At 46.4% G+C, this 22,809-nt stretch overlaps 1 protein-coding gene across 2 annotated transcripts in view; it reads right to left on the minus strand.

Annotated features, from left to right (window-relative positions):
* KAT2B (lysine acetyltransferase 2B) overlaps positions 1-22,809 on the minus strand; it is a 303,093-nt gene that overhangs the window by 153,363 nt on the left and 126,921 nt on the right. For both annotated transcript variants that reach the window (XM_086942167.1, XM_086942165.1), the window contains exons 3-4: positions 10,592-10,737; positions 884-973 (exon numbers count right to left, since the gene is read on the minus strand). In XM_086942167.1, the coding sequence (XP_086798293.1) occupies positions 884-973; positions 10,592-10,737 (236 nt within the window). The remainder of the gene's footprint in view (positions 1-883; positions 974-10,591; positions 10,738-22,809) is intronic.

Genomic DNA, 22,809 nt, shown 5'->3' on the forward strand with positions numbered 1-22,809 from the left:
CAGCGTCAATCAAGGTAAGACACGTGTGTTGTGTCTGCTAAATTAACTTCGGTAATGCGAGTTCAACACGTCCTGGATCACACGTGTCTTACCTTGATTGACGCTGTTTACAACCAAGTGAACTCTTATTAGGACCACAATTCATGGGAGGATTTTGTAGCAGGTTGAGACTGTACTGGCGTGATTTTAAATAGCGGCATTCTCTTTCTAAAGACTGCTCTGTCTTTTGGACTAACACAGGTTGACTGAGCAACGTGTTGCCGGTTTGGAATTATCACCGACATCACGTTTACGCCATCTGTGGCCTACACCCAACAGTCACCTTTATTCTAGTGCAACAGAACTTTCTGTGTTGACTGATTTGTGCCCCACTGGGTTGGAATTATCCCCGGTCCAGGGAGTACACCGAGCTTGGATCAGACCATACAGCCCTGTGAGTCAGAGACCACTGTCTCTTTGATGAAACACATGTTGGCTGGCTGCTTTGTTAACAACTAATTAAAGAATACCAAGACATCTCCGTTGGATTTTGCTCCAATTGCTTTATATATACATTTGCATTGCTTGTTTTAATATTGTATGTGTGCACGGGATTGTTGATCTATGTCATGTGGTAGGGTTTCCCTGCACAAATTAAGGGGTTATTAGGGTTTCCCCTTCCCAGTTAGCACCATACCAATTTGTTCGAAACACATACACACTGACGTCAATAGGCAGAGCGCCATTTCTTCCGGAATACAAAAACCTGGTTCTTTGGTACCAAATGGTAGAAAACAGTTTAGATTTCTATGTACACCAACACAATGCAAAAATCTGATGCTCGATGACACACCTTTGTGTTTTTCATTTTAATCATGCAGAAGATGTATGGGCTCATTCTTACCTGCTCAATGCTGGGCTTTTCAAAAGGGGGGCTTTCCGGGGCTCCCTCCACCACCGGCTTTCCCATCTGTAAGATGCACTTTCTCAACAGCTAGGGAGGAAAAGGAAACTAATTACCTTCAACATTTTTAAAATGTATTTGCTTATTGAATTCATAATTAGTATTTGATGGTTTGGGTATTCCACATGTAGACTAAACCACTGGTAACAGGCCACGCCAATAGACCAACAGTGCAAGATTAGTCGGCGAAGATAGAGATAGGATTTTTATTTTTAAAGGCACTAGATTTGATCAGCTCTGCGTTCTAATGGGAAGGAGTTGCATAATTTAATTTCTCAGTACAGTGACAACTTTCTTCTATCCTTCTATTTTTTTAATTGAAATAGGAGCAGGATTATTCACAACTGAACCTTAGGGGCCCGCGTCTGCTTATTCACAGCTGAGGCAGGAAACAGCAAACTATTACCTTAAAAAGGCCCTGTGTCCTAGGAAAAGGAAGCATGCAAAGTGCAAAATTATTTAAACTGGAGTCCAAATATTCATGTAAGCAAGTAATGGATACTTGGGCCTTCATCAGGAGAAGCTGGGTTGCCACACCCTACCGTGAGTTAATGCCACTTTTTTGTGGCCCAAATCACGTTACTTGAAAAATGTATTAATGCTTCAGATATTCCATGCTAGGATCACTTTACAACAGAAAACAAATAGGGCTATATTCAAAAGGCCTAGTTATGTTTCTATTGAATGGCACAGATGTATCACTCTGTGCTCTGGCTAAGTTTAAATAGCTTTATTTATAACTATTGCACATGGCACAATAGCACGACATAAACCATACAAGTAGATCGACTGAGTGTAATACACCACTTAATACCATTGGTAAGGGAGGGGAGTGGGTGTCATGAAGTCACGGTCCACTTAAGGCCTCGCCTTACCTATAAACCCTGATTCTCTTCCAGGGGAATACCTAATTGAAGTCATAAGCACTGAACTGTCCTGCCCGCGTGCTTTCATCGATTTGATTTGTCTATAACCTAATGCTGTGGATCGATTTTCACAAAATCTTTCAAAAAAGTCAGCTAAGTCTCAGCATGGCAAATCTATGCAGGGGAAAAAGATCAGGGGCTAGGGAGGTAGAAGAATTGTTTTCCCATTTAGCTCCCACAGGATATTTTGCTCACATCGAAGGGGCATTTTCAATTACACCGAAAGATACCCCTCACCTGGCATGGCAACGTTGGTTCTTGGTGGGTGGGGGTATGAGGGGATTCCTGTTTGGCACAACCATTAGCGCTCTAAAGGCAACCATTTGCTGTAGATCAAAGCCCTACGGTAGACTGACCACTCGTGCCACAGGAAACACGTGCCACAGAACCAAGATTGATGTAATACAAAAGGACAGGTAATGCCATGGTAGTGCTCTGTAGAGTGTAATACTCTCTGCCAAGCAGCAGCTATCGGGCCTGTTCTCCTTCGGTTCAGAAGAGGTAGTTCAAAGACATTTTGCCTCATGGGGAGAGATGTGCCAACTGCATGTCCTAATCTGGCTAAGACGTTCATCCTTTGGCAATCAACAATGTAAGAACAACCAAGCTGGTTCAAAGGAGCACCGGTTACTTTCCGTTTTGAGGTCTGCTTTGGAGCTACCAAAAGAACATACAAACCAAATCTCACTGCAGCTGCTCCATATTAATCAGAAACAATGGGTGAGAACCAAGATGGAGACATGTTTTAAAGGGCTACTTTAGTGGGTGACACAGTGAGTGCTACAGGCCCACGAGTGACTAGTAGCATTCAATTGACAGGCCCTTGGTACAGGTGGTACCATATACTAGGGACTTATAAGTAAATTAAATGTGCCAACCATGTGTAGGACAAGCGTTCGCACTGGTCAGCAGTGGTAAAGTGCATAGAGTCCTAAGGCAAACAACAACTAGTTCAGAAAACAAGACGGGTGAAGGCAAAAGGTTTGGGGAAGACCACACCAAGGACGTCCGGTCTTCTGGCTGGATTTTGAGTGGTGTAATGGGAGTAGAGTCTTGGTTGGTCTTCTTATGCTTGTGCTTTGACTTTGACTTTCCAGAAAACGAAGATGGAAGTGGACTTTTTACAGGAATGACCTTGTGACCTGGACAGAGATCATCCCACGATCTGGTACAGGAGCAGGACCTATGCTTTGACTGGGACCTCTTCTGTTCAGCGATGTGGGGTTGGGAGTCCCAGTCCTAACCCATATTAGGTGGATGAGGGCACACTTGTTGCATGACATTTGAGTTATGACCTTAGCCCAAGCATCGAATACATACTTGTGTGAGCCCATGGCTGACATCTGCTTCTTGCAGCCTCACCACAGCTTGAATGCTGTCATTTTCAGTAGGGACAGTGTTCGCTAGCACACTGTGACAAGTGTTTTAGACTCATCGGGAGACTGACAAACGGCACAGAATTTTAGGAACGGACGTCAGCATGTAGGGGTGGAGCTTATACGTGGCTCTGCTCCATGTGGGGCCACATGATGCCAACTACTGGCACGCATGGCCTTTGATCAAAGAATCTTCTGGATCCGGTCGGGCCCTGGGAGATACTTTAAATCGTCAAGGCCTCGTGGACAGTGATGCACCAAATGTGATAGCAAAATGAGCTCACCACCTAATCCGGCACAAAGGCAAAGCAGCAGTCAGGTGATTCCCATCTGATATTTGTAAAATACTAGCAACAGCATGGAGGAGGCGCTCAAACTATGTAGCTTACCTTACAGTTCTTTATCAACCACTTTCAACAGCAGTCTTTTGTGCAACACAACTGAAAACAATAAACAACCATTGGCAAAGAAACGGTCTGATATTCGCTGCTAGCCTTTTGGCAATACTCCTTTTGTTTTGTCATGGTTTTTGCAATCCTCTATTGTTCAGGAAGCTTCTGGGCCTTCGGCAATCTAATACAAAAAACAGTGATAAAAGCAAAAAAAATTCTGGCCCCCAAAAAGTACACATTGCCATAGGCTTCTCTGTCACTGAAGGGGACTCATTTGCGTGCGAGAGTGCCCATTGTGAATGGGCAGCATGATGGAACTCATAGTGAAATCAGCCAGAAAGAGAAAAAACAAAAAGAAAAAACAAAAAGAAAGAAAAAAACAGAAAGAGAAAAACGAAAGGAAAAAAGAAAGAAATAAAAAACAGATAGGAGAAAAAAGGAAGAAAGGATAGAAAGAAGGAAGGAAAGAAGTTATGGAAAAAAGGTTGTGTACGTTTACATATAGCCTTCATTTTAGATTCAGGTTTTAATTTAGCATCTTTGTTTCATAGGGATTTGCACATGTTTTCTCTAATTCGAAAATGTGCATTGCACGCATTAATTCTTGATAGACATTGTCGCCTTGTAGTTCCAGAGTCGGACAATTCAGAACACAATGTATTGTTTTGTTTTTGTCGTTGAAGGAGACAACTCTTCTGCTGCAGTCTAAATAAAATGGTGATCTGCACAACTGGCCCAGTGTGTTAAGCTTGCCATTTTATTATAAGAGCAGCGTCCATGCAGAGGTCGGAGAGAGGTTCACTTCCCACCGGAATCACCAGGCTGCTGTGAGCTGTGACTGAGAAGCAATCCTGCTGTCCCCGACCTTCATCCTGAGAAGGAAGATAACCGTGCAAGAGAAGTGTGCAGGCCTGCACACTTAGACTGGTGTATTTGTTAATGCACAGAGGCCGGCTTCCTGACATACAGTACTAAGGTATGGGGTTAGGTCATTCTAAAAGGTACTGCTGTTATGCTCTCTTTAACTTAGGGAATTTAGTGATAGATAGGAGTTACATTATGAACAATTAATGTGGTTGAATTGGGTTTTTCACCATTCTAATAATGCTTATAACAATGTGTTTCATCTTTCTCATTATCACAGTTCAGTAGAAAGATTAGAGCTTTTCAATAAACATTTGAAAATGCATTAGTGTATCTTTTCTTTGTGAAACTTTGGTCATGCAAAAGTGACAAACAAAAGGGTTAGATCCGTTTCCAAGATCTCCTTGGGAATCAGAGTCCTGCTCTAGGTTACTGAAAACATCTCTACCTCTGTTGATTAGGAGTCGAGCTGTGTTACTGTGAGCTAGCCAAAAAGACCAATAATTAATGATCATATAAGTAGTCTCAGTCTCTGTATTATGAAGTTTTATTTTTTATGTGCACAGTCCTACTATATTTGTAGGAACCGTATAACAAAAAAAGACAGACAGGGTTGCAAAGCTGGAGGACACCCATGAGTTTACATTCAGACTTTGTGTGAGCAGCTGTTTACATTATTGTTGTCTTTTAAAAGGGTCTGTTGGTCATGACGTTTTTATACTAGTAAAATAGCAGCGGTCAGATAAACAAAGGCCAATCCAAAAGGAATTTACAACAGCATTAGAAGGAGAAAGGAACTGATAAAGCTGGAGTGCGCCCTGTGCTCACAACAAAAGCCTCATGCTATCACCTCAGGCTCTAAACACAACAGCAACACTAAAGTCATTTTTATATAAAACATTGGCAGTGAAGGGAACTACCTTTTCTGCAGACGTGCCCATTGTAAGACAGCAAAATGCAGTCACTCAAAGTAAAGGTAGTCAGTGGTTAAAGTAAACTGACCCGCAGCCCCTTGCTGTATGTGGGCAGAAGTAAAATGTGAATGACAGTAAAACAGACCAATGGAAGAAGAGAGGTGGCTGAAAGCCCCTTTAAGTAAGTATATTATACATATAATATTAGTAAAATCAATAGGTCTTGTCTAATGCCAGACTTAAAAAGATTTAGCAAACCCAATAGGTCTGGCTTTAATGTGATTTGGCATGTAAAAACACGCATCCATAATAGCTGTAGTGTGTTGTATGTACCAAAGCTGTTTATCGCATTAAAGTCTGCTCTCATGGCTTTGCCAGTGTTGTGTGGGGATGGGATGGTGCGGGGGGGGGGGCGAGGGGGGGGGAGTTTAGTAAAAATGCATTGCTTACTGTATGGAACAAGTACAGGAGATAAAGACTGCAAAAAAAGAAGAGAAAAAAAGAGTAAAGATTGGGTGTGCTTTTCTGATCTAAAATAGCCCCAGTGGAAGCATGACTAGGATGGTGGAATATTACTCCAAATGGCCAATAGGATCAGGACAGAGTGCTATACCTTTTTGGTTGGAAACAAACTTTACTCCATGTGTATTGGCAATAGGTAATGAAGGCATGCAGCTGTAAAACAAGACCTTAAAATAGCATTTACAGAAAAGCCTGCTGGACAGAAAAATATTGATAAAAAAACAAATAGTTTGTAGCCCACAATGCTTATGGTTAAAGTGCAAAAGTGGATTTTGCATTGCAGCCCTAAAGTCCGACAGGGCCTCTCATCTCTACTCTGAAGCCCTTGTCTTTTGTCACTAGTGGAGGTGCTTTTATCCTGCTATAAAAGCCCAAAGAAGATTTGTGGGTTGTATTGCCCAAATCCAAGTGGTAATCCTATCACAATTACTTTATGTTTTTCAAAATATTCCAGCACCGTTAACACAGGGTTTTTTTGACCCACTACAGTCATTGTCAATCAAATTAACATGGGCTGGCAAACAGCCATGAATAAGCTGCCAAAAATTGCAGCGGTCATATGAACAGGGAGGATTTTCCACACCACATTTGGAGCTTATTCTTATTTTTCACAAGCACAACTTGCCACACACTGGTCTCCTACCAGCAGACAGGTATCTCATCTGGATCTAGAATTGGGCTTAGTGACATGTCGTAGGCTCACAAATGTAAACTGAAGACCCCGACTCGGCCACAACCCGAAATCCATGATGTAAATTGTACGGATGTACGTTGTTACCACCCATGCCTTTACAACGCAGGTTTTTCAACGCAAGTCGTTACAACGACTTGCGTTGGGGGGTTGCTGGATAGTGAATAGTTTAATTTATTATTCCAACTCCAGTCCCCGTGGATAGTAGGGTAGGTGTTGGATAGTAAATTAAACTATTAAGTATCCTAAAGCCCCCCCCCCCAGCGCAATTCGTTGTAATGACTTGCATTGCAAAACCTGCGTTGTAAAGGCACTGCGTGGTAAAAGTTGCGTCGTAAAGGATGTTTCCCAAATTGGACAGTATAGAACTGGGCACAACTGGCTCGGATATCTGAATCAAATACACTATGCTCTCCACATACAAAATTAATACAAAATACCAAATAGCCCACCCCAAGTGAACCTCTAATGATACAGACTCTGCAAGACAAACAACTTCTCAAATTGGGCGATCTGTACACTGGGGCAGAATTCCCGTCACTAGATGACTATCCGCAAAAGGGAGACTCCACACCGAGAGGTTTTCTTAGATCATAGGCTAAAGGAATCAGTAAAGGTGGTTTTTCGCTCATATCCCCAAGAACCGGCTGACTGGAGACTGTTAAGTCTAGCTCCAGCTGGAAGGTTAGAACAGTCACTAGGATGCATAATATGGTTATGAGAGACTTGCCGAAAGCATGTTGCAGTTCTGGAGATAACTGATCCAGGAATCTTGAAGCACAATTATCAGAAACAGTGGGGGTGGGGGAGGCCGGGGGGATTGTTGTAATACCAGAGAGGTATCTATTAATAGTAGATTTATACTATGCCAAATTAATATAAAGTCACAAGAACTAGATCTCCCCGCCTACTTTCTCATCCTACACCACGTACTTAGGCAATACCTAAACTATAAAAAACAGAATGGTTTGTTTAATGCTTAGTAAATGTGTTATTAGCTCAAAACTTTGGGGTGACCAAACAACATTATATATGTTCTACAAAGGTACTGCATTATAAGTGTTAAAAAAAGAACTAGAAAACTCGACCTGTTACAGAAAAATTGACAAATTAGCAGAACTTGAATAGGAGACATTGCTTGGTTGGCAGTCATAATACTACACTGTAACAACAGTGAGCACACAGGGTTCTGCCAAAGGTCTTGCAACCCTATGCATACACAAAAAACATGAGTAGAAGATTCTTTAAGACTTGTGCGCTATAATGTTTTTTTGTGCTACCTTTTTGAATGATTAAAAAAAACTTTGACCTTCTTAGGGTTGAGGATTGCATTTTGGTTTCGTGTAATGTATTTTCAACTCCTTCCATGTGGAAAACAAGGAAGTAACCTAAGCTCACCACACTATAATTTAGGATTGAATCAATAAGGTGTGCCTGGACACCGCACTTCTTCCACCGTCTCAAAGGATGGTGACCTGTCTATGTACAAGACACCCCATCACCGTCCCATGTGATTGGTTTCGAGACTGCAGGATTCATATGATAGGATAGCAGTCCCAGAACCTATTCAGAAGCACATGCCTTCTTACCGCCTAATGAGCTGGAGGTGTGTTGAGTGACGTGCGGTGAATGTGGTGAAGGCAGGATTTCCATATTGGACGAGTGATGTTCGAAGAGGAGGTGGGGTGGTGTTTACTTTAGAGGAGTGGCGGCGTGGTTATGCGTAAGGAGGTGGTGTCATGTTTACTTTAGAGGAGTGGCGGCGTGGTTATGCGTAAGGAGGTGGTGTCATGTTTTCTTTAGAGGAGTGGCGGCGTGGTTATGTGCAAGGAGTGTGATGGAGAGGTAACGTGTGCTTTGGAGGAATGATGTGCAGAGAATATGATGGGGGAGAGGTGTATGTGTTGGACAAGTGATAGATGAACGTGAAGCAGGCATGACCTTAACAGGGGTAGAAAGCGCTATATAAATGCAAACCTTTTTACCTCTTCTAACCTTTTGCTATCCTTCTAAATTGCCTAACATATCCACCACTCAAATTACTTTAATATTTCACTCTACTAATTCACCATTAACACTATGTGGGTTCCAGAGTTGCATGCTACTCGCCGAAAAATCACTTCAACACCTCATAGTGGGTAGCAAGCACTATATAAATGCAAACCCTTTTCCCTTCTCTATCCCTCCACTATCCTTCTCAATCCAAATAACTGACTAACATATCCACCACTCAAATTACTTTCATGTTTTCACTATACTAATTCACTAGTAATCATTTATGGGTACAGAAGTAGTGTGGTGCTCGCCGAAAAAGCACTTCCAACGCCTCATCAGGGGTAATAAGCGCTATGTTATGTTATGTTATGTTAAATAACTTATAACGCGCACGTACACCGAAACGGTTTCTTGGCGCTCGTGACAGACATAACAAACCAGGGCCAGGAGATCACACTGTTCCAGCTTTGAAGAGAAAAGTTTTTAAGGTTCTCCTAAATGACTCGTAAGTAGGGCAATGACGAAAGGAAGAAGGAAGGGAATTCCAAAAGATGGGGCCGAGAGAAGAAAGGCGCAAGCCGCCATGCCGCTTCCGGCGGGAGAAAGGAATGCAGAGAAGATTATCAGCAGATGATCTTAAATTACGGGTGGGGAGATATCTCTTCAGTTTAGAAGACACAAATTCAGGGGCGCGATCGTGGAGAGATTTAAAGACGGTGCAACCAAGTTTAAAGGAGCACCGTTGGGCCACTGGGAGCCAGTGAAGATTCCTCAGAAGAGGAGAAACATGCTGGTGTTTAGGTTGGTGATACACCAAGCGGGCCGCCTGATTCTGGATCAGCTGAAGTTTGTGAAGCTGATAAGCAGGAATCCCCACGTACAGGAGATTAGCAAAATCAATCCTGGAGATAACCAGAGCCAGTAAGACTAGAATGAGTGCCTCTCTGGTGAGAAAACGACAGATCTTACGGATCCTGCGCAGTTGAAAAAAACAGGATGATGTCACAGCCGAGATCTGGGGTTTCATGGATAAATCCTCAGAGATAACCACTCCAAGGCTTTTCACGGTCTTGACCGGGCTGGGAGGGATGCCAAGGGAAGGAGGCCAATAGGTGTCGTTCCAGGGATTAGAAGGGCCACCCAGCAGGACGAGTTCCGTTTTTGATGGGTTCAGCTTGAGCTGGCTGTGAGCCATCCAATCTGAGATCAGCAACATGGTGGTTTGAAACTTGTGACGGGAAGAGGGTAAAGTGTCCAAGGGAAAGACCAACTGGAGGTCATCAGCATAATTGAAAATAGTTGCAGGGGAGTGACGAAGGGAGACCATAAGTGGTTGCATGTATAAATTAAAAAGAAGGGGAGAGAGAGCAGAACCTTGGGGGACACCACATGTGAGAGAGAGAAAGGGAGCAGTGAAAGTAGACAGATGGACTGCCTGCGAGCGGCCCTGCAAGAAAGATCGCACCCAGTCCAACGCAATACCCTGGATGCCGGCGTTTCTGACACGGTCGACCAGGATAGCATGATCGACCGTGTCAAACGCCGCCGAAAGGTCTATCTATCAATACAATACAATCTCTGCATTGGATGAACAATTTGCAGCAGGTATGTGATGCTCAATAAGTGGAATAGTGGGATGATGTGTGCACTGAGAACCTGTAAGTAGCCATGTAGGAGGAAGAAAGAGTGCAAGGCAGAGTAAGCACAAGAAACATGCATTTTTGTTTCTTCATTCACTCTACTAGCGGTCCGATTATAAGTAGACTACTGTGTTGTTGGAATGGTCTATTCACACCTGTGCATGTAATGGCCTCCTTTGAGATTCATATATATCACAGTTATAAAGCGCACTGACACCCAATTGGCGGTAAGAACTGCGTTATGTACAAACCTTAATAAATAAACAAATGTATATGCTCTCTAGGCATGATCCAAAATTCTTACACTCCCAACATCTCCTGGACCTACCTTGAAGAGGTAGAAATAGACCTGCTTGGTGTCTGCATCTTCCTCCTTGTGCACGCAGGTGAAGAGGTACTCCACGTCCAGCACGATGCCCAAGAGTCGGTTCATCTCCTCCTCCGACACGTTCTCCAAGTGAGAGACATGGGAAGCTGCAAACATATACAAAAACATCACCATTCTATTAAACACATCAGTGTACACCTTTCTGATGCAATCAAATACTACCGCTGTGAAATGGAAGTAATAGTGCTCAACATTTGTTCTAAGCGGTCTTAGCACACTCTCTTTCTACCGTTCTTTTATGTGTCTATGCCAAGGCCGAATGCAAGACCTTCAAGCTTGAGGAGTACTATCCTTTTAATAATCATAAGCTGAATTAAAGTAATTTTCCTCCATGTCCTATCTAGAACATATTTAATATTCAATTGTGATATATGAAGTTTGCGAACCATACTCACTTGCCTAATCTTCCTGATCAAATTGCAAAATTTTAATTAGTGATAACGTTGAAAGAAGAAGAGTGAAAACTGCATTTGATTATGTCGACGCCAACTGAATGGTCGTCGATGGCACTGCTATCGTCAACAGAATAGCACAGTGTTGTGTCATCGACAGTGAAGGTCTCTTTGTCTACAGTGTTGTAGACGTCGACAGCAATGTTGTCGATGAGGTTGACAGATCATTTTGCTGATTTTTTTTTCCAGAGGTTGAATTTCTATGGAATCTGATGATCCCTTAAATGCATGTTGTAGGAGAGTAGGGTCTGCTTCCTATGGTCACCCCCACTTTTTGCTGTGATACTCTGGTTTTTCGACTTTAGTGTGGCTGTGGGCCTGCTAATCAGACCCACAGCCCAGCTGTTCTTTCCCTAAATTGATACCATGTACTTTAGGTACATACCTAATTGGGAATTGGGTCAACTTTGTGAGCCCCTTTATAGTGTACCATATGTACCCAGGGCATAGGTGCATCCAAGGCCTACCAGGGCTGCAGCATGAATTATGCCACCCCTGGCTGGCCATCCAAACTGACACCACAGGCTGATCACTCAGCCTGGGCAAGGTGGTGTAATCACCCCTTGCTTAAATATAGTATTCCTATATCTACCCTTATATATAGACACATATGTACCTATAAGTCACTTCTATGGCAGGTCTTGACAATCCTGAAGGCAGAGTGCTTGGTTTTATGTGAGATGGTGTTCTACCATGAGCTGAGCCCGTCTGCAGCTTTCGGAACCATGCCCTTATAGCTGTTCTATGATATAGCCATACCATAAACTCTTAAGTGCATTATAATCCTCGGGGTTAATGCTAACTTTGGTTTGGCTTTATCAAAACATGTCGTGTAAGGTGTCAAACACTTTAGAATACTACCCCCCCATCCCCCGCCAGTCCAACGGGGGTTGCATTCCACCCTTCTAGAGGGAGAAGACATGTAGTTACTGCTTTACCCGGTTAAAGTTAAACAGAGCCTCAGCATCACAAAATGGATGTTGCTGCCACAGACACACGTCTGACCTCCTGCAGCTGGACGAAACTCTGGCAAGGGAGGCCTGTCGAGTGAGGTGCAACAGCTCCCCAGACAACCTGTAGTGGATTGGGGCAGGGTGGGTTCAATGGAAAGATGCTTTTCCAGACACTGCCTGGGGCAAACAAGGTGCTCCATGCATAGCCCGGTTCAGACCAGTTGCTGGGGCACTCCAGCCCCAGCTCTGGCGCGAAACTGGACAAAGAGAAAGGGGTGTAACCACCCCCTCCTCAGGTTCCACCCATAGGAGGGACCTAGCAGGTAATCCAGCCCCTTAGTTTAGTATAAAGATAGGAGCTGTGTCTAGAGGCATTAGATTATCCTGGAAAGAAACTCTGAAATGAACTCTTGGACCTTCGACGTTCGATATCGACTGGAAGACTGAAGACATCTCCCTTGTGGTCAAGGAGTGACCACCCTGTGCAAACATGCACCACCAGTAACTCGCCGGTTTGCTTTGTCGACGCTCCTGCCGAAACCCGAAGACTCAGCGACTCAGGAACTGGACTTCTCCGACTCCGATTCACATCCACAGCAAAGCTGAGACCCGTGGCGGACATCCTGGACTACCTGCTTTTTGCTAACCGTGCAGCTTCAGAGGTACCCTCGAAGTTGGGCATTGGGGTCTGAGAAGCCCCAGACCCGAGCAGCATTTGCACCGAAGCTCAGCCCTCCACAATCCACGAGTGCCGCGTAGGGCCCACTCCTGCATTTCAGCTCGACGCGTCTTCCCGGTTGCTAGCTCGTTGGCTAGTGAGCCCTACGAAAACGAATCTTCAAATCTACAACGCTTGCCTGGTTGCTCCAGTCTTGCTCCAGCTTTCCTGTGAAGGAGAAGGGCCCCAGACCTTGCTGGTCTGAACAGAAGCCCATTTTCACTCCTTCCGTGGGTTGCGGTTACCAAGGCTTGTTAGGGCCAATCCGGATACCAACACCGCAGTCACCTAGATCCTTCGTGGGACGGCTCGTATCCAGCACCTGGTCGTCGTCGACGCCTCCAGGTCCACGTGGCTGCAGAGAAAAGCTTCACCTCTTCACCTGGTTGCATCTCGACATAGCCTGGTTCCTTCCTGGTCACTGGCTAGTGACTCAGACTCTGTCCCCTCTGCTTTCAGGTTCTTCATGACTCCGATCCACCCTTGGATCCACCCGGCCACTTTTCTTAGTCGCCTGCAGTACTTTCTTGCAGCTCTCCATAGGAAATAGCGACGAAACCCAACACGAAAAGACACCTATGCACCTGGCTTCCCTGGGTGAGGTAACTCGAGTACTACAGTGCTCCCGTGGGTATTAACTATCCAAGTGTCCTAGTTTAACAGGGTTCTACCGTAGTCCATCTGGAAGTGTCCGAAATCTACTACTTTCTAACTTCTACGTTCCCATTCTAATTCAAGTGTGTGTTTAGACACTGCACACGCATCCTGTGGGACTCCTACTTCCTAACCTTTGGTTGTCCAGTGTAGCCCCAGCGATTCTCTAGGCCCTAGGCCTATTCACTATTCCTGAAGTGGTTCTTATACCACTTACTTAGTATATGGTTTGTGAGGCTCCTAGGGTAGAATTGTATTTGTGCAACTTATAGTATGCTTAATGAGTAACTTGCAACGTATCTCAAACTCTGACCTCATAAAGAGTGCAGAGGGGTTGTGTTAGTAATAAATACATATATTTTTGATATATACCTTGTGTGGTGTCCTTTCATCTGATATTCAAGGGATTATAATTGGTAAAACAGCTGGCTTCACATGCTCTCTGAAGTTTTACCCTAAGACTGCTTTGTCCATGCTACCACTAGGATAGCTGGTCTATAAGGTGGACTAATACAAGGTGCCCACTAGAATAGTGGACATCATATACCAGGCCAACTTCTCACACATGTTTTCCTTGTTTAGTGACGGAAGGGGTGGCTGCAAGGAAACAGGTTAAGTCTACTTTTTAGCACTGCCTTCGTGAAGAGCTTTGGGGAGCATGGTTCATGGAATCTTTCCCCTGAAGAGGGGGCATCTTTTTTATAAAGTGGAATATTCTCTTTTGTCACCGGATACAAATCAATCTCCCAGCTCGGTCCTTAAGAGTTTTAGATGAAAAACGTCAACAAATGTCACATTTAGTTGCCTCATGTTTTGGTTGAAGGAAATAAATACACTGTAAATGAGATCTTCAATGTATATCTTTTTAAGACCACAGGATGAACAAGCTTTGAAAAGAAATGTGTCTCTGTAAGCCCTGGTTACAGTCACAGTAGGCTGTCAAGCACAAAGGTCTCCCTGGCCCACAAATTTACACAATTTCCATTAAAACAGCTCACAATACTTCTGCGCAGAAGATAGGGCTGGTTCAAATCCAGCGCAGATCAAGAAAGTAAACAGTTTAAGGTTAGAGCAGAGCTCTTACAGGGGACTCCCTCACAGATGATGTGTGGTGGGAATTTGAGCTATTGTGGCTTTTTAGGAGAGCAAAAGAGCTCACTGGCTGAGGTGTGGGTTCTTTCAAATGAGGTGGATGTGCTACTAAATACACAATGTTGTTTTAGGCCTATGACCATTTTACAATGTATGTCATATTTATTTTACACTGCCATTTAAATGTGCTGGGAATTCCCAGTTTGACGACGTGGAATGATTCAAGCATGTCAATATATAATAGATTTAATGTTGGCGAAGCACTCTTCAATCAACTTTCCAATGGGGGGGAACGCTTGTGTATGTACCTGCCACAAGCACTCAGCAGGTAATCTCGGCTCACACTCTTCCGCACTGGGCAAGTAGCTTTTAAGATAATTCTCAGGGTTCCAGGCAATGTATTTACCTTAATGTACGAGTTACTTACCTTCGGTAACGATGTATCTGGTAGAGACGATTCTACCCGCAGATTCCTTAACGTAGAATTATCCCCAGGCGCAAGACTGGATCTGGAAAACCTTTTTTTTCCCCCAGCATTCCTGCGTGCTGGGGGGCGGTAACGCCCGACTCCGCCCTGACGTCGTCCACAGGCATGACGTCAGCAAGGTCACATAAGCCCCACCCCGGCACGCCGACATCAGTTTTCTTCGGAGAACTTTTCCGCGCCATAACGTGGAGCCATCACAACAAAAACTGTGAGAATATGGGAACAGTGTGCGAAAAAACAGATAAACAGAAACGAATGGAGGAGAATCCGCAACCTGGGGCAGGACGTTGTCATTGCCCAGTGCCACCGGAGACACCAGACAGGCCTCCGTCACATCACACAGCGCCGGGGACCGGAGCGGGGCCGGAGCCGAGATGGTTACGAGACTGCGCCGTAACCGCGCCAGCACAACCTCCAACGAGGCAGCCGCCTGCGTTGAAGAATGAGGGGCACCCGGGGACTGGGAGAGAGCCCCTCGCCAACCTCGACCCATGAGTGGACGAGAGGGGCCTACCTACCCTCAGGACGGCGCCAAGGCTAACTCGATCCCCGCCAAGGCAGCCGCCTGCACGGAGGGACGAGAGGGACCCGGGGACCCCTGTGACGCCGCCAGGGACGACTCGACCTCCACTACGGCAGCCGCCTGCATGGAGGTAGGAGAGGTCTCTAACTTTATAGTGTTAGGAGACCTGAACCTCCATTTTAATAATCCTTTGGATACCATTGCAATGGAATTAACTAAAGATCTAGCTGCTTGTGAACTAAATTTGATAGTTCTGCATCCTACTCATTCCAAAGGGAATCTTTTAGACCCCATATTCCCCAACGTTGCAGAACTGTCCTCAACTGAACCATACCCAATTCCCTGGTAAGACCATATGGTAAAACCTTTTTCATGAAAGATAAATAGATCTAGCTCCACTAAACCTTCTCATAAAACCTTAGGTAGGCGCTGGACGAAACTAGAATCAATTGATTGGATAGAATCATTGAAACAGAACGAACCTCTGGCCAATCAGAACTTCGATAGGGCGAATACAGACTTCAATCGATGGATTGAACAATCACTGGATAGTGTGCTCCCAAAAAAAGTATCACTAATAAAAAAGGTCCTAATGAACAGCCCTGGTTCAACTCAGACCTAAGGTCCCTTAAACAGGAATGTAAACGGGAGGAAAGGCAGTGGCGAAAATATTTTGACGAGGAGAAGAAAAACAAATACAGATCTACCATAAAGAAATATAAATCTGCCCTCAACCTAGCCAAATCTACCTTTTATGCAGAAAAAATTGAGAAATCTGCTAATGCCCCTAGAGAGATGTACAAGATAGTTAAAACTCTGGTAAAAGCCCCGGACCCGCCATCATCAGAACTATCTCTTGAGGAATCTGGTGCTCGCTGTAATAAACTAGCAAACTTTTTTGCCACGAAAATTCAAAATATCCTTCTCTCTCTTCCTCCCCTTTCTGTGGCTGAATCAATCCCTTCTCTGGTAGGTGACACTGATTTTATTTCACCTCACCTCTCATTTTTCTCTCCGCTCAGTGCAGAACTTTTACCCCCTCTTTTCAACTCCATAAAAAGCGGTTCCCCGCTTGACCCTGCCCCTATGACCATACTAAAACTGGCTCTACCCCATGTCAGCAAGCACATTATCAACTTAGTTAACACCTCGCTGGAATCAGGTATAGTACCACAAGACTGGAAGTTAGCCATGGTAAGGGCCCTGTTGAAAAAACCAAATCTCGATCCTGACGATTTTTCCAACTACCGCCCCATTTCCCTTCTTCCTGGCATCAGTAAGCTTACCGAAAAATGGGTGACTAAACAGCTAGCATCTTATTTGGAGACCTATGATTTGCTACACCCCACTCAAACAGGATTCCGGAGAGGAATCCTGGAAAGTGCCAGGCACTGTGGCACCGAAAGTCATAGAAGGAAAGAGCAGAGCGCAGCCACTGCAAAGCAACCCTGCAAACGATACAACATTCTCCCTGGAGACAGAAAAATAACATATGAAAAACTGTGTAGCAGACGAAAGAAGTCTGCAACCACAGTCCATCAATAGTGAAGGACAAAAGAGTAACAGTTCACCCCAAGACAACCCAGCCAAGGAGAGTCGCGTCCCCGAAAAAGAGCCAAGGCTGAGACCCAGCCAGGAGGCTCCCACTCAGAGGACTGCACATGAGTCAGAAACTCTACAAACAAGGACAGAGGAAAAATATAAGAAGGCCCTACACTTGAAACACCAGAGTGTAGGGACGCAGGAGAACCCATGAACCCACCGGCCAAACACCAGAAAGGAGGAGTGGGTGCAAACCCACCAAACAAACATCCTGCTAAGGAGGACTGAAAGAAGCACTAGCAGAAGATAAGGCAACTCAGAGGTAGGCGAGTGCGGAAGAGCAAGCTAAGGACCCTCGCAGAACGGGGAGGAAGGGTGGGTCGTGAAGGAATCTGCGGCTAGAATCGTCTCTACCAGATACATCGTTACCGAAGGTAAGTAACTCGTACATCTGATAGAGACTGCTAGCTGCAGATTCCTTACCGTAGAATAGATACCCTGGTCTAGCCATACCTACGGGGAAGGAGGGTCTGCAAGAGGATCCCCACCAGCCTGGACATAACAGAGGGTCCCCTCCTAGGGGACAAGTCCGGCAGACAGGACGAAGAGCCCTGTCCCTCCAGGCAAGGGGAACCCCTACAGTCAGAACACCACCAATCCCAGAAAGGAAGAGGAAGCCCGTTCACACTCTGCAGAGGAACCAGGGGCAAGGAAAGAGGAGGCCGAAGCACTGCGCACCTTCATCAGGAAACAAAAACCTCTAGCCAGGGCCAGGAAGAAGAAGAAGATCAACCCAGAGACGCCAAGGAGACGAGGTTGAAAGAAGGCAAGACCACCCTCAGCAGGAACACACCCCGTGAAGAGGGTAGCTGATCCCACCACAACTAGACGTCAATAGGTCAGGCAGAACAGCGCCTACAGCAATAAGTCAGGCGGAAACAGAAAGAGCAGCCCGGGAACACCCAGGAAGACCGGCAGGATGCGCCTAAAGAAGGGATGGAACAGAAATCCATCTCATCCCCCAATACAGAGAGCCAGAAGGCGAAGAAACCCTGGGCACACTTCAGAAAGGGATCTATGCACACAACACAAAAGGACGTGGAACCAGAGCCATGACGTCCGGCCGCAGACAGCAGGGCAGACCAGGCCAAGAGCACAGCGACCCCGGGGCGCCGCCAAAGGCACTCCAACCATCCAGAAGGGAATTGCACCTGCAACGTACGTACGTAAACGCCAGGAAGAGCAGAGGCCCGAAGCGACCACAACTGCCAGACACAGAACAGGCTATATAACAGCTACTACTACCCCACCTAGGGTATGTTAATCCCAATATATGGGAACCCTCTTAGGAAGAAACTTCCGCAGCAGAGGACAACTGAAAGAACCACAGCAAAAAACCTCACAGAGGGCTTACAAGCAGCAAAAGAAAAAGAAAGACAGAAGGCCTAATCTCAGGGCCAACCTGGTACAGATAACCCAAGCAAAAACACACAGATCAAACAAGCGACCCGCCCCAACAAAAGAACAGCTCTCAAGAACCGTATCAACTCACAGGTCACTGAGGGGGAGGGGGAGGAGAAGGAGGAGGAGGCCGAAGCCCCGCCAAGAATCTCCGATGGCTGAGTCCGCCGGGGTGTGGAACAAGAGAGTGCCATTGAATGGAAGATCCACCAGCCGCTCCCGAACATTTTCCAGGAACACACTGTCCCGAAGCCAAGCATGGCGGCGAAGGGCAACCGAGGAGGCCATGGCCCGACCAAGCACCTCAGAGATGTCCAAAGCGGAGCGCATAATAAACGCCGCCAGCTCGCGGCCATCTAACGCATGGTGACTCAAGTCCACACCAGCACCCTCCTGGGAAGCTGCAGATCCAAGGGACTTCGCCGAGTCCCACAAGCAAGAGGTGGCCCTAGCCTGCACACATAAGATGTTAAGGGCCCGCAAGGCCGCACTGGTAGAAGCAAACATATTTCGCCCCCAGGAGTCCAGCCAACAGGCCTCCTGTGAAGGAGGAGACAACAGTGATGGCATGGAGGGAAAAGCAGTTCGCACAAGGGGCCCACTGGCAGAGGGGTGGAGGGACAGACACACCGGGTCGCGTGGTCCTAGAAGGTGCCAGTACAGATGGTGTTGAGGCACCGGATTCCCCTGTGGCTGGGCACCTCCAAGTCCTAATCAGAAAAAAACGGAGTGAACCTTCAAAGGGAAGCAGCAGCTCCCGCCCACCAGAACCCTGTGAAGGATCTCCAAAAGATGATCCGCGGTGAAATGAGCAGCCGGATCACCTATGTGCAAAATCCCCACAGCCGTGGAAACAGCACGAGAAAAGGCCGCACCTGCCTCCGTAGGGCTCAGTGGTGGGGAAAGCAGCTCCTCTGTTGCGACGGCTGCAAGCTAATGCGGCCATCCCCTAAGCCAATCGGAGTGGGGAAGGGCCAGGCCCGGAAGGGAGAAAGAGGCGCAGAGGAGTGGGGGACGTGAGGATTCTCTGTCAAAAACCGTGGCCATGGTGATGGAGAGGAGCCGGCCTTTGATGACATCGGGGAAAAAGCCACGACGTGGCGGTACGTCTTCGGTGAGGACGACACTAGCAGGCGCCCAGCCTCCGGGGAAGAGGGGACGTCCGAAGACTAGTACCCAACATGACGCCTGAATGGCGCAATAGAATCCGCAACCTGGGGCAGGACGTTGTCATTGCCCAGTGCCACCGGAGACACCAGACAGGCCTCCGTCACATCACACAGCGCCGGGAACGGAGCGGGGCCGGAGCCGAGATGGTTATGAGACTGCGCCGTAACCGCGACAGCACAACCTCCAACGAGGCAGCCGCCTGCGTTGAAGAATGAGGGGCACCCGGGGACTGGGAGAGAGCCCCTCGCCAACCTCGACCCATGAGTGGACGAGAGGGGCCTACCTACCCTCAGGACGGCGCCAAGGCTGACTCGATCTCCGCCAAGGCAGCCGCCTGCACGGAGGGACGAGAGGGAACCGGGGACCCCTGTGACGCCGCCAGGGACGACTCGACCTCCACTACGGCGGCCGCCTGCATGGAGGTAGGAGAGGTCTCTAACTTTATAGTGTTAGGAGACCTGAACCTCCATTTTAATAATCCTTTGGATACCATTGCAATGGAATTAACTAAAGATCTAGCTGCTTGTGAACTAAATTTGATAGTTCTGCATCCTACTCATTCCAAAGGGAATCTTTTAGACCCCATATTCCCCAACGTTGCAGAACTGTCCTCAACTGAACCATCCCCAATTCCCTGGTAAGACCATATGGTAATCCCTTTTTCATGAAAGATAAATAGATCTAGCTCCACTAAACCTTCTCATAAAACCTTAGGTAGGCGCTGGACGAAACTAGAATCAATTGATTGGATAGAATCATTGAAACAGAACGAACCTCTGGCCAATCAGAACTTCGATAGGGCGAATACAGACTTCAATCGATGGATTGAAAAATCACTGGATAGTGTGCTCCCAAAAAAATGTATCACTAATAAAAAAGGTCCTAATGAACAGCCCTGGTTCAACTCAGACCTAAGGTCCCTTAAACAGGAGGAAAGGCAGTGGCGAAAACATTTTGACAAGGAGAAGAAAAACAAATACAGATCTACCATAAAGAAATATAAATCTGCCCTCAACCTAGCCAAATCTACCTTTTATGCAGAAAAAATTGAGAAATCTGCTAATGCCCCTAGAGAGATGTACAAGATATTTAAAACTCTGGTAAAAGCCCCGGACCCGCCATCATCAGAACTATCTCTTGAGGAATCTGGTGCTCGCTGTAATAAACTAGCAAACTTTTGCCACAAAAATTCAAAATATCCTTCTCTCTCTTCCTCCCCTATCTGTGGCTGAATCAATCCCTTCTCTGGTAGGTGACACTGATTTTATTTCACCTCACCTCTCATTTTTCTCTCCGCTCAGTGCAGAACTTTTACCCCCTCTTTTCAATTCCATAAAAAGCGGTTCCCCGCTTGACCCTGCCCCTATGACCATACTAAAACTGGCTCTACCCCATGTCAGCAAGCACATTATCAACTTAGTTAACACCTCGCTGGAATCAGGTATAGTACCACAAGACTGGAAGTTAGCCATGGTAAGGGCCCTGTTGAAAAAACCAAATCTCGATCCTGACGATTTTTCCAACTACCGCCCCATTTCCCTTCTTCCTGGCATCAGTAAGCTTACCGAAAAATGGGTGACTAAACAGCTAGCATCTTATTTGGAGACCTATGATTTGCTACACCCCACTCAAACAGGATTCTGGAGAGGACAGGGAACCGAAACAGCTCTATTGAGGGTGGTTGAGGTTTCCAGGAGGATTTTGGACGCAGGTGGCAGTGCGGCCATTATCCTCCTGGACCTCAGCGCCGCCTTCGACACGGTTAACCACCGTGTCCTTCTATCTCGCCTTGAAAGGATTGGAGTAACGGGCAAGGCCCTTAAGTGGCTCGGGTCTTTTCTCAGCGACAGAGTCTTCAAGGTTTTCTCAGAGACCAGCTGCTCCCTTCCAGTGCCATTACAGTGTGGGGTACCACAGGGTTCATCCCTCAGCCCCACACTGTTTAATGTGTACATGGCGCCTTTAGCAGAGGTAGTGGCCCCCCTTTGGAATCCAGGTAGTAAGTAATGCTGATGACACTCAGCTAGTTGTCTCCTTAAATCAGGTGGAACCCCTTCCGACCAACCTTTGCAGTTGCCTGGAGGCGGTTGCGAAATGGATGGATGCGTCCTATCTGAAGCTGAATGGGGGGAAAACTGAGCTGATGTTACTAGGAAAAAAAGCCACGTTTAATAATTCCACCCTGTGGCCCTCCTGCATGGGGCTTGGGCCCACTCCAAAGTCCGAGATAAAAAGCCTCGGCTTCTGTCTTGATACGGAATTGTCTTTTAAAACCCAGGCAAGAAAGACAGTGGCCACCTGTTTTGGCCTACTGAAGACAATTCGAAAAATCCTTCCCCACTTACCCGAAGCAGCCAAGAAAACCATAGTCCAGTCCCTTATTCTATTTAGGCTGGACTATGGAAATGCGCTCTATCTAAGAGCCCCCGCTTCGGTCACTCGACAACTCCAGATTGCCCAGAACTCCGCAGCAAGGTTACTTACTGGTACCAGCCGATGTGCATCAGCTGTACCCTCGTTGAGGACCCTGCATTGGCTTCCAGTAAGGGAGCGGGTTCACTTCAAGACCCTCTGTCTGGTCCATAAAACTCTTTACGGGAAGGGCCCTCCCATTCTAAATGACATGGTCAGACCATATAAACCATCCAGGGATCTTCGTTCAAACCAGCAAAACCTTCTAATAATCCCCAGGACCAACAGGGCCCGAACAGGGGGCCGCCTCTTCTCGCGTAATGCGGGCAAGTTGTGGAATGCTCTCCCTTTACCACTCCGTCAAGAGCCTAACTTGCTTGCATTTCGCAAAAAGTTAAAAACAGTACTGTTCCCTAAGATTTAGACAAGTTGGTCCTCTGTACTTTAGGTTTCTGATTTCTATCTCCTCTGTTTAACATTAAGCGCTGGGATGCTTCCGAGTAGCCATGCGCTATAGAAAAACTTTACAATTACAATTACAATTACAGAGGGGCCCGGGGAGGGGCGAGGTGTCCCCGCCAGCCTCGACCCATGATTGGACGAGGGGCGGAGACCCCTGTGGCGCCACTAGGGCCAGCAGCTGCCGTGCCGGAGCGGTATCGCCTCGGCCTAAGACAGGACCACCTTGTCAAAG

Source organism: Lissotriton vulgaris, chromosome 10 (assembly GCF_964263255.1).
Source record: "Lissotriton vulgaris chromosome 10, aLisVul1.2, whole genome shotgun sequence".
In the NCBI taxonomy this organism is placed as follows: Eukaryota; Metazoa; Chordata; class Amphibia; order Caudata; family Salamandridae; genus Lissotriton; species Lissotriton vulgaris.